General features: G+C 32.5%; 1 protein-coding gene across 2 annotated transcripts; it reads left to right on the top strand.

The window, feature by feature from the left end:
- Nucleotides 1–10688: 10688 nt before the first annotated feature.
- LOC116013913 (cytochrome P450 90A1-like) lies at nt 10689–15410 on the top strand. 2 transcript variants are annotated; one of them, XM_031253877.1, is made up of 8 exons: nt 10689–11323; nt 12149–12298; nt 12389–12646; nt 14151–14237; nt 14331–14409; nt 14520–14629; nt 14788–14918; nt 15034–15410. In XM_031253877.1, exons 1-8 carry the CDS (start codon nt 10799–10801, stop codon nt 15134–15136), a joined length of 1443 nt encoding a protein of 480 aa, XP_031109737.1. In that variant the 5' UTR covers nt 10689–10798; the 3' UTR covers nt 15137–15410. The 2 variants fall into 2 exon arrangements, with proteins under 2 accessions (XP_031109737.1, XP_031109738.1); XM_031253878.1 differs by having other exon boundaries at nt 10690–11323; nt 14523–14629.
- The last annotated feature ends 1960 nt before the right edge of the window (nt 15411–17370 follow it).

Below are 17370 nucleotides of genomic sequence, written 5' to 3'. Positions count from 1 at the left end.
GTCGGTCATGATTAGGAGTACGATAATTCTACCTAAGTATCATAATTATGACTAACGTTAATGATAATGTTAGATACTAATTAAACCCCAACATGAATCATTTCTAGTGTCAGTTCATTCAACTTTTATGCCCCCATTCTTAGGTGTTAATCTTCCGGTGACAATAATGTGGCATTAAATTATGTCGGTTTCGTGTCGCGGTAATTCGCGCAATTCATGGCTGCCCTACCTTCACTAATTACATGTTTATAGTGTTTTAACTTTTAACTCATAAGATATTTACATTATTGTAAGACTAATTGAATTAAAATATATTAATTTAATATGACTATTTTATAATGAGATAAAAGAAATGGAGTAAAGAGGTCCGAAAAGTAGTTGAGTGTAATTATAGTACAAGAATATTAAGGGTTTAATTTTTGAACTATTATTTATAAGCCGCGTTTACTTAATGTACTTTATCAGATAGTAATTGTATATGTTTCTCTCGTTAATAAAACGAAAAAGAAAAGAAAAGTAAAATACGTGAAACTAAAAACTTAAGGGGAAGTGAACCAACGAGTTAATTATACTATTTAAAGTTACCGCTTGTGCATTAATATAATTGATTGCTAATTACCACTCGATTACATCACATACACTATCAACAAAAGCCCACTTGATTAATTAAGTGATTAGCAAAAGCAATCAATAAAATTACTGCACCTTCCATTTTCTTCTTCTTCTTCTGTTAATTTTTTCCCCACTTTGTTAATGTTGTATCATTTCGATCTTTTCAGGAGAAACGTAATCATGTTTGTTCTTAGGCGTGCGTGTTTTACCCACTTTACACGTCAAAACAATAAATGGATATTTTAAAAATTACTTAAAGTGGAGTTATTTATTTATATGTTTTTTTTTTCAAATTATATTTTTAAAAGATGGAATTTTCTAAAAGTCAAAATTCTTTTGACTTTCATAAGTTTGTGTTACATGGCTTGATCATCCTGTATTTGCAAAGAGCAACACATACAGCTAAAATAGCTTGAAATTCGGAACTTGTTTTATGTAATTAATATAATTTTTTGGGTGTGGACTAAGTGAAATTTATACTAACTATTTGAATGTGTTCACTGAATAACTTTGATTTTGTGTAATAATTCACAAATCACATAAGAGATGTATATTATATTGGAAAGACCACGTGTGATGGGTTCGGTCGAGAGGTTGTGGGTAAAATGGAATTTGTGGCCTTTTGATATTGAAATTATGTTTCACTCATTTGATCATCCTTTCGCGATAGTGTATAATTGTAATTTTTTTTTCTAAGTTTCATTTTATTTATATGTTTTGTTCCCCATTTTGCTATCATTAGAGATATTGGACAACTATCTTCATTCTCTAAAAAGTTTAAACATAAAATATTCTTATGAATTCATAATCATTTCACTTTATAAAGAATCCTATTCTTTCAACCTGCAAACAAGCATCTTTTTTTTTTTTTTTTTTTTGGACTAATATTATAGCTAGGAAGTTATGGGGTAGATTGAAGTGTAGTGTATGTTATGACATTATTTTTACTAAGAATTAATAGGCATTTAGTTTATGAAGACTCAATAAAATGATAAACTTTGAAATCTTAATTTAAATTTGAGTTTCATTTTTAACTAAGGGTGTGTTTGGAAAGCAGGAAAATGGTTTCTGGAAAATAATTTCTGGAAAATGAGTCATTTTCCAGAAAATATTTTCCTTTCTTGTGTTTGGCTGTAGAACAGAAAACTATGTTGGTGTGTTTAGCTCATTTTCCAGAAAATGGGTAGGAAAATGAACAGAATTATATAATTGAATATTTTAATTAATTTGTTTAAATGTAACAACATTTATAACAAATATACAATCTGAAAAATAAAATAATCACAAAAAAAATCACAACAAAATAATATCTATCTCATAAAAAAAAAATAAAAGTGGCCGACTGATTTCAGATGTCAAATAAAAAAAATAAAACTCATAATATCTATCTCATAATAAAAAAATAAATTATTACTTAAAAACAAAAAGAAAAAGTTGAAGATGTCAAGAAGATGAAGAAGTTAAAGCATTTAGGAGGCTTAAGGAGATGGAAGAAGCAAAGGAGAAGGAAAAAACAAACTTCCGGAAAATGACTTCCCCCAAAAAAAAGGGGAAGTCATTTTCCATAAAATTGGGCTTATTTTCCATTGACCAAGAAGTTCATTTCCATTGACTCTATTTTCCTTCCTTCCCAAACACCAAAAACCCGGAAAATGATTTTCAGAAATCATTTTCCGGGTTTCCAAACACACCCTAAACGTTTTTTGGATGACAAGAAAAATTCGCAGTCATTACACGGTGGTGTGCAGTTGGTAAATAATCATACTTTATCTATTGACAGTGTGAGCTACATCTTCTGAGACACAGAGTCTAATTTTTCATAATATTTTGACTTTTAAGTATACATCCTATTCTTTTTACTCATGCCATGAACAATCATCCTTTAATTTTGTTCATTATAGAATTTGGTGAAGCAAGAAAGATGAGCTTAATTGAATACGCACTTGGTGGATTAAAGAATGATTAAAAAGGGTAAAAAAAAAAAAAAGGTTAATCCTTTCTTTAAATGACAATGATGAGGCATTAAGTGAGACAAATTAAATGGGAAGTAATTACCATGCCTCAACTATATTCGATTACCGACAAAGCAAAGGAAGCAATTGCGGACTTGACTGCTGTTTGGCCGACATTAATAATTCAACAAATTTTTACCATATGTTTCGTGAAATTATATTATAGCACTAAATCTTAATATAAAAGAAGAAAAATACAATTTTATCAAATATAAAGTAATACAGAGTATAATACAATTATATTAGCAAATTTTTCCTATCACAAAAAAATAAATAAATAAATAAATAATCTTTGGATTGAGACATAGGATTGAAGAAACCCACACGCCAACGCAACTCTTTCGATTGAGGCATTGAAAGTAACAAAACAAATTCCTTAATCCCAAACAAATTTAAGCAAAAGAATTAAATGGGAATGGGAATATTCCATATTATATTATAAATGTATTGAAAAATGTAGGAATAATTCAAGAATCAAGGACACATGTCAGTCGTCTACGATGGACTCTGACAACGTCATCGCACACGTGTGTTCAGTCCTCGTGTTTTGTGAGATTGACTTCACTTCCACCTCTTTGACTCCCTTTCCCCAATGCGCCTAAATGCCTAATTCATACAACATTATTATTTTTATTATTAAAATCTTACAACTTTTTTTTATAGAGTAAAAATATTACCACTTCATATACTCCGTATATAATAATAATAATACATACAAATAATATTTTTTTAAAAANTTTTTTTTTTTTTTTTTTTTTGGACTAATATTATAGCTAGGAAGTTATGGGGTAGATTGAAGTGTAGTGTATGTTATGACATTATTTTTACTAAGAATTAATAGGCATTTAGTTTATGAAGACTCAATAAAATGATAAACTTTGAAATCTTAATTTAAATTTGAGTTTCATTTTTAACTAAGGGTGTGTTTGGAAAGCAGGAAAATGGTTTCTGGAAAATAATTTCTGGAAAATGAGTCATTTTCCAGAAAATATTTTCCTTTCTTGTGTTTGGCTGTAGAACAGAAAACTATGTTGGTGTGTTTAGCTCATTTTCCAGAAAATGGGTAGGAAAATGAACAGAATTATATAATTGAATATTTTAATTAATTTGTTTAAATGTAACAACATTTATAACAAATATACAATCTGAAAAATAAAATAATCACAAAAAAAATCACAACAAAATAATATCTATCTCATAAAAAAAAAATAAAAGTGGCCGACTGATTTCAGATGTCAAATAAAAAAAATAAAACTCATAATATCTATCTCATAATAAAAAAATAAATTATTACTTAAAAACAAAAAGAAAAAGTTGAAGATGTCAAGAAGATGAAGAAGTTAAAGCATTTAGGAGGCTTAAGGAGATGGAAGAAGCAAAGGAGAAGGAAAAAACAAACTTCCGGAAAATGACTTCCCCCAAAAAAAAGGGGAAGTCATTTTCCATAAAATTGGGCTTATTTTCCATTGACCAAGAAGTTCATTTCCATTGACTCTATTTTCCTTCCTTCCCAAACACCAAAAACCCGGAAAATGATTTTCAGAAATCATTTTCCGGGTTTCCAAACACACCCTAAACGTTTTTTGGATGACAAGAAAAATTCGCAGTCATTACACGGTGGTGTGCAGTTGGTAAATAATCATACTTTATCTATTGACAGTGTGAGCTACATCTTCTGAGACACAGAGTCTAATTTTTCATAATATTTTGACTTTTAAGTATACATCCTATTCTTTTTACTCATGCCATGAACAATCATCCTTTAATTTTGTTCATTATAGAATTTGGTGAAGCAAGAAAGATGAGCTTAATTGAATACGCACTTGGTGGATTAAAGAATGATTAAAAAGGGTAAAAAAAAAAAAAAGGTTAATCCTTTCTTTAAATGACAATGATGAGGCATTAAGTGAGACAAATTAAATGGGAAGTAATTACCATGCCTCAACTATATTCGATTACCGACAAAGCAAAGGAAGCAATTGCGGACTTGACTGCTGTTTGGCCGACATTAATAATTCAACAAATTTTTACCATATGTTTCGTGAAATTATATTATAGCACTAAATCTTAATATAAAAGAAGAAAAATACAATTTTATCAAATATAAAGTAATACAGAGTATAATACAATTATATTAGCAAATTTTTCCTATCACAAAAAAATAAATAAATAAATAAATAATCTTTGGATTGAGACATAGGATTGAAGAAACCCACACGCCAACGCAACTCTTTCGATTGAGGCATTGAAAGTAACAAAACAAATTCCTTAATCCCAAACAAATTTAAGCAAAAGAATTAAATGGGAATGGGAATATTCCATATTATATTATAAATGTATTGAAAAATGTAGGAATAATTCAAGAATCAAGGACACATGTCAGTCGTCTACGATGGACTCTGACAACGTCATCGCACACGTGTGTTCAGTCCTCGTGTTTTGTGAGATTGACTTCACTTCCACCTCTTTGACTCCCTTTCCCCAATGCGCCTAAATGCCTAATTCATACAACATTATTATTTTTATTATTAAAATCTTACAACTTTTTTTTATAGAGTAAAAATATTACCACTTCATATACTCCGTATATAATAATAATAATACATACAAATAATATTTTTTTAAAAAAAATATCAATTTAGAAAATATTATATTGTCACCCATAATAAATAACCTTATATGGTCTTGTGGCACTAAGTGATTTTCCCAAGGTTAATTATTGATTCAAGTTTCAGTGGGGTGGTAGGGTGTTGATTCTTTGTATTTTAGTAGGGAATAGTATTCAAAAAAATACATAATATATTTTCTAAAAATAAAATATATGTAGTCTTTTACGTAGTACATTTTAATCTAAAAGTGTTACATTTTTTTTTCCTCAAAAGTATTACATTTTTTTCTTCTAAATAACAAACACTTTATTCCTAATTAGTATTTTATTTTTCAGTATAAATATACATTCCTACCTTGACTCGACCCGTTTCACACAATTTTTTGTCTTTAATTATTTATAAGAAATTATTACAAGTATACTCTCCACTTTTCGTTATGAGGGATTAAAAGCACATCTTTCCCTGTAAATAATTACATTAATTCTTAGTCCTAAGTGAATAGTATAAATCACATTTCAAACACCTCCTTAATAAATAAATGAATGCAACCATGATCTCACCTCTAATGTTAAACTATAATGTTTTTTGGTACAACTTCAACGAAATTAATTAAATAATTGACTTGATAACTGCAAGGTTCGAAGTTCAATTCTATGTGAAAACTACCTTAATTTACGTCATTATCGTGCTTTATTGACTAGCGTTATAATGTGTGCTTCACTTATAACGCACCGATTACAATATGAGTCTTACTTAAAACATATTTTCAAATAACGGCTGTGGACTATCACTTACATCAAAGTATGATGTGTAGTATGAAAAACATGTCACATGTATATCTAAGCCTTCACTCTTTATTTGCTTTGTTTCTATTTTGTTGGCCGGGGGCCTTACCACTTCAACATCAAACCAAATGCATTTTGTCCAAGAATAATGCACAATATCGGGAAAAAGATAATGTGTCTCCCATCATTTTCTTATTTCCTGGATAAAATCCTTTTTTAAAAAATCAAGAGATATTCATTGATATATATCATAATTCCTGCATCAGACAAGTGAAATACTAGTCTCAATAACAATTATAATATATTTTTGTTATTAATTACTCTGTATAAGTTTACAAATCTCTAATAGGGCGTTTGGTTGGGAGGAGGGAATTAGGGGGGGAAAGAATTGTAATTCGGTGGAATTGCAATTCAATGAATAAAGTAGGAATTGAAATTACAGTGTTTGGTATGCAGAAATAGGAGTACAGGGAATTGAAAGGTAAGAAGCTACAAAATAACTAAAATGCCCTTATGTTGTGGTAGATGTTGTAGTAATACTGTAATAGTAGTAGTAGTATTAGTAGTAGTAGTAATAATAATAATAATAATAATAATAATAATAATAATAATAATTCTTTCAAAATAAAAATAATATTAATAATAATTCTTTTAAAATAATAATAATAATAATAATTCTTTCAAATTTAAAAAAAAAAAGAAAAAGAAAAAAGACAAAGGATATGAGAGGATGAGCAAAATTGTCTTTACAACAACAAATTGACCCTCCTCTCCACCGAATTGCAATTCATGGGGAATTGCAATTCATCATTTTGAGGGAATTGCAATTCCGTGGAGTTGCAATTCCCTCCAACCAAACAGTGTAGTTTGAAAATTCACTGAATTGCAATTCAATGAATTGCAATTCCACCCAAATTACATCCAACCAAACAGGCCATAAGAGGGGCTTAGTTCGGTATGAAAAAAAAATAGTGAGTTTTGCTATATGTGCTTTAACTAATAATAATAATAATAATAATAATAATAATAATAATAATAATAATACCATATTTTCTTTATTGTGAAATAAGATATATTATAAAATAATAGAAGTGTGAGAATAATTCCAAATAGACCCCATATAGCTACCCTCAGATATATATAATTTACAAATTAAAGGCATAGGATTTGCACAGATATTGTGGTCTGTTTTCATGATTTATTTCGGAAAATTAATTTAAAAATAATAAAAAAAAAAGCAATATATCTTGCAAGTGTAGTGGTCCATTCTAAAATTTAATCATAATAATGTTTAGCTCTAACATTATAATAAAATTTATTATATTTATTGACTGATTGTATTTTGTGCGTTTACAATTATCTATCTTATTACTAAAAAACTAATTTAGATTTAATTGAAATTCCACTAAATGATCCTAGGAAAGCAATTTGATGAAATCCACTTGGCCATCCAATCGCAGGATGCTTGATTGCTTGTTGCCAAACATGTGGAGAATCATGCTATGTTACCTGTCTCAAATAAATCAACTAGCCTAGCTATTCATCATCCTAATAGTGCTTAATGGTTAATGTTATCCTATCCACCATATCCACTTAGAATTAGGATATTCCATTAAGGAAACACAACACATAAGCACAATGTATATATGTTTTTTTAGCATCAATGATACAATGGAATAATTTAAAGATAGAATACTACAAATTATGTGATGTAAAGCTTAGATATAGGGCATAGACAAATCATATATTATGTTATACGATTCTCACATGGAAAAAAGCTTCCTACCAATTGTGGGAGCTACTTCCCAACATCCATTATTTTAATTCCAACGTTATCTATATTTTGGGACCATATTCTTCATTTCTTTTTATTTATTTATTTATTTATTATTATTATTATTTTTAATTTGGCACACAAAATTTCATTAATGAGACATTTGTTAAAATTCCATAGTTGCCCCTATATTTGTTAATGGTGAGCTTGCCCTCTTTGTTCTTCTTTTATAAGTTTTTAAAGATCAAATAATTAATCGACTTCAACTAATTTGTACTTTGTAGCTTAATGGGCTGACTTTGACGTGCTGGGTGATATGTTGGATTGAATCCGAGTTTTATAAGTTCTATGATTAAAGGCACATTATGGCTTTAAGCTATAATTTATGCCAATATGAATAAGTAAACTACTTGTTTAGAGGAGTATAATTTTTCAATGACCAGACGAACTTAGTTTACTAGTTTAGTAGCTAGACAGTATTTGCGAGAAGAGTATAACTTTCCTATTTAGATTTGGTCAAAATATGCTCGAGATACATATATAAAGTATGACATAATGTTTAAAAAATTAAAAGCGTGTTTTAAATCTCAAGAGCCCAACTTTTTTAATTAAATTTGGTCAAAATATACTCGAGATAAATACATGTATAAAATATGACTCAACATTTAAAATTAAAAGCATGATTGTCCTCTTAGAAAATCTTTTCATTCATTTTTAATTTTAAGTTCATTGAACTTGGCTGTCATGTTTGACGATCATTTATGAGAAGACCAAAATTAAAGGATGTACTTCTTATTTATTTATTATTTATGTATTTATTATATTTAGGTGTTTTTAAAATTATCTAATAAAAAAGGATGTACTTCTTGTTAACATTTTTTTCCTTGATGAAAATGATGGTTGTTTTGAATATATGATCCGACATTTGGCATATGATGTCTTGCTATAATATTCAATAAAATAAAATAAAATAAAATAAAATGAATTTGTGTACACTATACATTAATTAAACCTTAAAGTTGATTAATGCTTCCCCATTTATTGATCATAGTTTCTAACTTTCTAGTGTGTGTGTGTGTATATATATATATATATAATCATAATAAAAATTATGAAGTTGGTCTAACCACATGTTTTCCCAAGTGAGGTGCACTAGGACTCACACATCGGGACTAATTATGTTCGTGGTAAGAAAGACTTGAAAAAGTGACAAAACACTTTCTCATGAGTTTTAAGGTAGTTCAAAAGCTTGAACCCGAGACCTATGGTTAAGCATGAAGAGATTCACGCCATTTCATCCACACTCCATTAGTAGAGTAAATGCTATATTCCCCTCCTGAATTCACATTTTTTGTTGTAATATTTAATTTGTTTGGTTTCTTTTATATTTGATTAATATGTAGATTGCTTTTTTAACGTTGAATGAGGTCAGTTAATTCACAACACGAATAAAAATAATTTTAATGTCACGTTAAGAAAATTTTTAGGTAAAATTAGGGCTGTCAAGTAGGGCCGAAGCCCGCGGCCGCCCCGCAGTGGGGCGGGCTAGGGCCTCCAAAAAGAAGGCCCGCCAATTAGCGGGCCTAACGGGTTTTGCCCGCGGAAGCCCGCAGCCCGCGCGGGCTGACTCGCGCGGGTCGCGGGCCGGCCCGCGGGCCATGCTATTAAAAAAAAATTAATATATATAATTAATTATTAATTATAGATGATATATATTATGTTGTCTGTTCTGTAACTGTTGCCCTAAATTCCTAATGTGTAATAAAATGTAGGAATGTTTTTACTTTGTTTATGTTGTTTCCCTTGTTTGATGCGTTATTGTGTTCTATGTTTTTATAATTTAATGATTTTGGTGGTTTTTTAATTAGTGGACTATGAACAGTGTGAAGTTTGTTATATTATATTAATCTAATATCATATATTTTATTTTAAATATTATTTAATATTTAATTTTAGATTTTTTTAATATTAATTAGTAGGCCCGCGGGCCAGCCTGCGCGGGGCGGGCTTGGGCTGTATACTTCCAAGCCCGCGGGCTTCGCGGGCCGGCCCGCATAAGCCCGCGAAAATAAAAGCCCGCAGCGGGCTGCGCCTAATGGGGCGGGCCGGCCCGCTTTGACACCCCTAGGTAAAATCATGAGGAAAACTTACATTATTCTTTATGATATAGTATTTTTTTTTTTAAAAAAAAGCAAAAATTGATGTGTAATATTAATCATTAATAATCAAATGCTGAATACAAGTAGTATAAGTAAAAAATCAAATACGAGGACCAGACTGAGAAACAACAACCCAACCAACTTGGTATAGTATGATATAATATAGTATTTAAATTAGTTTATATTATGATATACTTATAAACTAACCAATAGTCCAACCAACTTGATTGAGATTGTACTCATACTTTTTTAAAAAAATATTCATAATAAGATTGTCTAATACAAAATAACCTTGGAAGGTCATGTAAGCAAATAGAGATTTGACTAAATTAGTCTTTTTTTTTTTTACTCTGTTACAATGTAGTATCTGTTTATAGCTACTTTCTCAACCTAATGAAGCACAAAGAGTCAACAGAACTAGGACACCGGATGCCACTAGACCACAATGTATTTGACAACTGAATTAGTCTTATAATATACAAATAAAAAGTTAATAAATAAATGAAGAGCTTTTTGTTAAGTTAAAATGTGAACACCACCAAGTAAATTCAAAGGGGAAATATCATTTTTTTAAAAAAATAAAATTTCTACACTAAACATCAATTTTTGTTCCCATCCATTATCCCAAGCTCTTGCTTCCAAAACTCCCCCAACTCCATGGGGATATGATGCCCATCCATTCTCCATACCTTCCCACTCGTGTGCTCCATTAACACCACCTCTCAACCCCCCCCCCCTACCCACCCACCCCCATATCTCACTCCCTCTTTCTCTCCATACATACACACCAAAAGTATAGTACTACAACCTTTAATTTCTCCTTTAGCTTTTTTTGGTTTTTAACATTATGGACACTCCCACTCTTTTTCTCTCTTCCTTCTTCTTTCTCCTCACCTTTCTCCTCCTCCTCCGCTCCGCCGCCGTCTTCAGCCGCCGGAAGCGCCACCTGCCGCCGGGGAACCTCGGGCTGCCCTTGATCGGCGAGACGCTGCAGCTCATCTCCGCCTACAAGACGGCCAACCCGGAGCCTTTCATCGACGACCGGGTTTCCAAATACGGGACGGTTTTCACCACCCACATCTTCGGCGAACCGACCGTCTTCTCGGCCGACCCGGAGACGAACCGGTTCATTCTCCAGAACGAGGGCCGGCTCTTCGAGTCGAGCTACCCCGGTTCGATATCGAACCTGTTGGGAAGGTACTCCTTGTTGCTTATGAGAGGGAGTTTGCATAAAAGGATGCATTCTTTGACCATGAGCTTTGCTAACTCCTCCATCATCAAGGACCATTTGTTGCTCGATATAGACCGGTTGGTTCGACTCAATATGGAGTCTTGGACCGGCCGGGTCCTTCTCATGGAGGAGGCCAAGAAGGTAATCTTTTCACATCAATTTCTGGACTGCATCGGTACCTATAGTATCCAATACAATCAGATATATAACTTTTGTGTTGCACTTGATATTATTAGATGGTTAAAATTTGTTCGTTATTATTAGGGATCAAACATACAGTTAAGTTATAAGTTAATGTTACTTGATTACAAGATCTTAGGTGAGATTTGTTTTTAATGTAATGATATGTATATGCATGTTATATATGTATGAGAGTTAAGCTTGTAACTCTAATTCATGTTTTATTTTTGTGTGTGACTTGATATTATTATTAGATGGTTAAAATGTAATAATTTAGGGTAAAATGTGTCGATTATTATTACAGATCGAACTTATAATAATGTTACTCAATTATAAGATTTTGGGTGAGAGTAGTTTTAATGTTGGTATGTATATATGGAAGTTGGGTTTGTAACTTTAATCCATGTTGTATATTTAGTGTATTTGATTAAGTAATATTAAAGTATAAGAGCGGCCACATCCCACATGTGCATGTCTATGATGTTATCATTCTGTTTCACCACCTTTAGCGTCTCGTGGTTTTGTTTTGTTGAAAAGTTAGAAGGTTCTAAAAGTAATGCATGGTTTTCCCTTTTTTTATATCCATTTTCCATTTTTTTTTTCACTTTACTTTCAATTTTTTAAATTTAAAAGCTGCATGTTACTTTACTAAAAGATTTTGAATTTTAACTAAAGATTAAAAATATCATGTTTTTTTTAAAAATGTCATGTTTTTAACCGCTGAAATATCAAATTTGATTCTTTCTAGTGCGGTTTACCTATCTGATTGATTTTGAATGTGTGCAGATAACATTTCAATTAACAGTGAAGCAGCTAATGAGTTTTGATCCATGCGAGTGGACTGAGAATCTGATGAAAGAATACATGCTTGTTATTGAAGGCTTCTTCACTATCCCTTTGCCTTTCTTCTCTTCCACTTACCGCAAAGCAATCCAAGTAATTAATTAATTAATTAATTTCCAAACAGAAAATATTTAAATATATATTTTTCATAATTCGTTAATTTGTTATTATATTGTGTACTAGGCTCGGAGAAAGGTGGCGGAGGAGCTGAGTGTGGTGGTGAGGGAGAGGAGGGAGGCTCGGGCGGGAGGAGCAGGGCGGAAGAAGGATATGTTGGAGGCGTTGTTGGACGGGGAGGGCGGCGGCGGAGGGTTTTCCGACGAGGAGATAGTGGATTTCATGCTGGCGTTGCTGGTGGCCGGCTACGAAACAACCTCCACCATCATGACGCTCGCCGTCAAATTCCTCTACGAGACACCTCATGCTTTGACTCAGCTCAAGGTACAATTTTTTTTTTTTTTTTTTTTGGGGGTGAGTAATGTAGTGAGTACAATAATGATTTTTCTTAGTGGACCCTAGTACCGACCACCATATGGCATGTTCCTCGTCTAGTTTCTTCCATAAAGAAATCATCTTGTTATCTATTTTTCTTAGCCAACCAAAATCCTTAATCCTTAGGATTTATCTTTGTGACAACATACATCACTAGAAAAATTGCACTCATTACTTGATGGTGCACACCGAGTAAATCCAGTTGTTTATCCTAACTGATAAAGTTGACCAGTTAAAAAAAAAAAAGATCACCTTTACTGAAAGTAGAACTTGTAATTATGTGGTCACAAAATTAGAATAATTAGCTAATTACCCAATGTTTGGGATTTGAACTGTGGTAACAAAAAGCTAAAAAGTTTTTGAGAATTTTCAGCCATATGTTTGGTGGTCGGAAAAAGTAGTCAAAAATAGGTAATTTTTGAGCTAAAAAGAGGAGTAGTAGTGTGAAACAATCTACAAAATTAGATAGTAGCGTTACAAGATATTCTTGAAGATCTATCCATACTAAGGATTAGGCTTGACAGATGACATTAGTGGACTAGGACATGCACTTAGGTGCATGTGGGTATGGCCGACAAGTTGGAACCTAACGTTAGTTTTGCAGTACAGAAAACGATGTGATCTGTAAGGTCCACAGTCGCTGGTTGTGCATGGACATTGCACGTGCACATCAATTTCTCCCTTTTTATCAAAGAAAATTTTCAACAAATCCATGTTAAAATTCAAGTTGCAGCAATATACAAAGTAAAAATGAGGTTACTCTTCACAGGAATATCTCAGTTAGTTCTTATTAAAGTATTCGTAATTTGCATTTTTCAGTGACTCTTAAACAGCTATTCGCAATTTACATTCTCCCGTGACTTTTAGGCAAGGGATCTGGAATTTAATGTATTAAAAAAAACTAGGTTACTATGATGTTTTTGATAAAAATATGGAAAAGAAAACAAAGGCTATGGGTGAGTGATGTTCAAATGGTCAAAAGTTGTGAAAAAGCAGTGTAAAGTGCAGAAGGAAGGGGAAAAAGTCAAATTTGTGGGAGAAGCATTTGCCTGCCAAACAGACCAGTGGTTTAAAGACATTTTTAGGGGCTTCCAACAACTAGACAGAATCATGATTCCTTTGGTCTAAAGTTGCAACAAAATCTGCACGCCTAACAACACTTTTTCCCCTTTTTTTCAGTTTCGTCCCGTGAGATGCAAATACTAATACATGAAAAAAAAAAAAAAAAAAAAACTTTGGGTGTCTTTGTTGCGTTCAACCGTTGTAGAAAGCCTTCCGGCCATATGATTCTTTGCATATGCAAATTCCTAGTTCTGGGTTCTGAGTTCTATATATGGAGAGATGCATTATATTATGATCTGTTTCAATTAAAAGTCTAATATGAGCTGATAGTTGGACTGTATATCTATTATTTTTGATATATTATGCTTAACACTGCATTCGTGTTTGGCAGGAAGAGCACGACGAGATCAGGTCAAGGAAAGGTGGGAGTCAGGCACTAGAATGGGATGATTACAAGTCCATGCCTTTCACTCAATGTGTAAGTTATACAAACAATATAATTTCATGAACTGAGATTCATCATAACTTCTGCATTTCTTACCTTGCTAGAATGGCATGTCTTTTTGTTCAGGTTGTAAACGAGACGCTTCGTGTTGCAAACATAATCAGTGGAGTGTTTAGGAGAGCCATAACCGACATTAACATCAAAGGTAGGATTCTAGGAAAGACATGTTTCCTAGTAGTTATGTTTGAAAACGGGGCTCGATTTTGCTTCCTTTCTACCATAATCACTTAACTTGTGTGTACTTAATCTTGGCAGCAGGTTATACAATTCCTAAAGGGTGGAAAGTTTTTGCTTCATTCAGAGGAGTGCATCTCGATCACGATCACTTCAAGGACGCCCGCTCTTTTGATCCATGGAGGTGGCAGGTACATTCTCGCCTTTAGGTTTCCCCGACACCCCCCCCACCCACTCTCCCAATACAACAAGACTGGTCCCTTAAAAATAAAAAATTTAAACTGACAGTGAGACTACACATTTATATTCCATATATATTACATACTCAACAAACACATTGCATTGACAGAGTAATGCGGAATTAACAAGTTCATTGAATGTCTTTACCCCGTTTGGTGGAGGCCCGAGGCGTTGCCCAGGCTACGAGCTTTCTAGAGTGGAGCTCTCCGTCTTTCTACACCACTTAGTCACACGTTTCAGGTGATCGATTGATTCGTGCAAATATTAGCTTCCCTTTCCTAAATCTGCAGACATAATATTCAATTCCCTGCAGCTAATTAACTGTTTTCTTTCCTGCAAATTTTCTTGAACTCAGTTGGAAGCCAGCTGAGGAAGACAAGTTGGTTTTCTTCCCAACCACACGAATGCAGAAGCGGTATCCGATCATAGTTCAAACTCGAAGTTATGGGGAAATGTAAAAAGAGTGAGTTTTAGTAGATGCAGAGAGGCCAGGAGTGTTGGATAAAGATGATCAAAATGTGTGAAGGTAGGAAGCAAGCAGGGTAGCCAACAAATTGTACTAAATTTGTTGTATATATATACATATATAGCCATAAAATTATTGTTTGTAGCATACACCCATCTCTTATGAGAAGTTGTACTTGCAATCTTGTGTTTACAGGGCTAACTGCCAACTAACTCGACTGGAGTTGCTCACTTAGCGATGATTATTTTATTTAATTTGCACCTATATATGTTAATTGGTGGAAGTCATGGATTTCTGGTTCAACAAAATTTCCTCAGAATGAACACCTGATAAAATTGAAATAAGTGAATTGGTATGAAATAACTTGAGATTGGCATGATGCTGGAATTCAAATGTGTTTCGTCTTGGCTAAAATGATAGTGTGAATACACATTTATATTTTATATGTATTATCCTCAACAATCCATCGCGTACACTCGTATAGTATGTATTGAGGAACTTGCTGGGCTTAATCACGATATTTAACTTGACAAATTATTACTATACGGAGTAGTAGTTTTTAATTCCATATATAATTATTGGGGAAGTCTTGGATGCAATCACATAAACTATTTTTGTTTTGTATTGGGTACTATATATCATCACTAGTACAAATGTACAATTAGATATACCTTATTTAAATCCGTAGTCATTACTTGAAAGTGTATTTAGAGTGAAATTCGCCTTGTGATCTTAACCGACAAAGAATTACAAGGATGCAAATCAACCTAGTTATCCATGGTTATCAATTCAAACCAAGAATGCCAATAGACAGCTTCCATAGGGAGTTGTTGAACTTGAAACATTGTGATTACCAAGCTAACTGTTCGACCAACTTAAAAAGTTAGTTGCTCCCATAATTGATATACCGTCATGATTATGCCCAGTCTACTTGAAAAGTATATGTTTTTTTTTTTTCCATTATTTTCTTTGACTTTAAAATGTTAGGTGTCCTCTCCCAAGACCTAACCACTGATGATTTCACATATTTTATTTGGCAACAACAGGAGTAGGTTTGTAGTGAAATATCTAACTTTACTTAAAATAAGAAAAGGGATTTGGATGGATTGAAAAGGTGTTGTTATTTATCAATTGAGAGCAGCCAGGGATTTGTCTTGGGCAGGCAAAGTTTGGTAGCTGAGTTGTAACATTGATTGGATTGGTCCATAAATTATCCAATTTGTGATGAGTAAGTATGATCTGTAAGGCCTGGAATGGGATTGCCCCATTGGAGAGTTGTATTCCACCATTGATGATCTGAGCATAAAGGTTGTTGATTGCAACTTGGCACACTTTTGGTAATGGTGGCCTGGCTAGATGGCTTGATTCCTATTCTTCCTTGAGGCCAGCCTAGCTTGCAGTAATGGAAAGTGGTGGTTGGTGCTTTCTTTCATCACCTAGGGCTGTATATTGTTTATACACCTTTTGTTTTATTTTTAATACGTAATTCAGTTAGTCTGGATAGAAGTATATGTCTAATATTGTAGGGGAATAGAAAATTGTTGACCCAAGTTTTGAGGTATCCAAGGAGGAGGCCGGCTTTCAGGTCAACACATACGTTACTACGTTAGCCTTTCAGAAATCATGTTTTACGGGACACATCCCGTCTTTGCCACTGAACTTGATCTCTAATTCCCTCAAGCAAGTAAAGCTAGGTATAGCTCATAGTCAACGCAACCCAAGAATCACTCTTCACTTAATCTACTTGAAATTGCATTCCTCATACCTTAAGTCTATGATAAATAGCTCATAGTTTAGCAGTGAAGTTATGTGTCTCCCCATAATATAACGAAAACTAATCATTCATTTATCTTGAGAATTACAAGCACCACCTGAATTCATAATAAAATACTTTTAAAGGCTATATATATATACACACACACACACACCCTATGAGGCTAGGAGTTTATTAATTTCAAATGGCAATTTGAGAGAAAAAAATCTCTAATATAAAATTAATTAAAATTTTCATCATTTTGCTTAGCAATTAAGTGTTCCACCATTCTTAGATTTATGGATCTATTTTTTTAAATTCATTTATTTCAATCTTGGATAGTGATATGATGAAACATAGAGCATCTTGGGTTGGAAATTGGAATACTCAACTAGGATGGATGTCATACTCAAAACTATATATATATATATATATATATATATATATATATATATATATATATATATATATAT

Source organism: Ipomoea triloba, chromosome 3 (genome assembly GCF_003576645.1).
Source record: "Ipomoea triloba cultivar NCNSP0323 chromosome 3, ASM357664v1".
Classification (NCBI taxonomy): domain Eukaryota; kingdom Viridiplantae; phylum Streptophyta; class Magnoliopsida; order Solanales; family Convolvulaceae; genus Ipomoea; species Ipomoea triloba.
This window is presented reverse-complemented; position numbering and strand designations above follow the sequence as displayed.

What these genes read in the sequence shown, in the direction of transcription:
- LOC116013913 (XM_031253877.1), top strand. Translation starts at nt 10,799, where the DNA reads ATGGACACTCCCACTCTTTTTCTCTCTTCCTTCTTCTTTCTCCTCACC. An exon ending in ATGCTTTGACTCAGCTCAAG is followed by an intron (nt 12,647 to 14,150) that starts GTACAATTTTTT and finishes CGTGTTTGGCAG; the next exon opens with GAAGAGCACGACGAGATCAG. An exon ending in AACCGACATTAACATCAAAG is followed by an intron (nt 14,410 to 14,519) that starts GTAGGATTCTAG and finishes TAATCTTGGCAG; the next exon opens with CAGGTTATACAATTCCTAAA.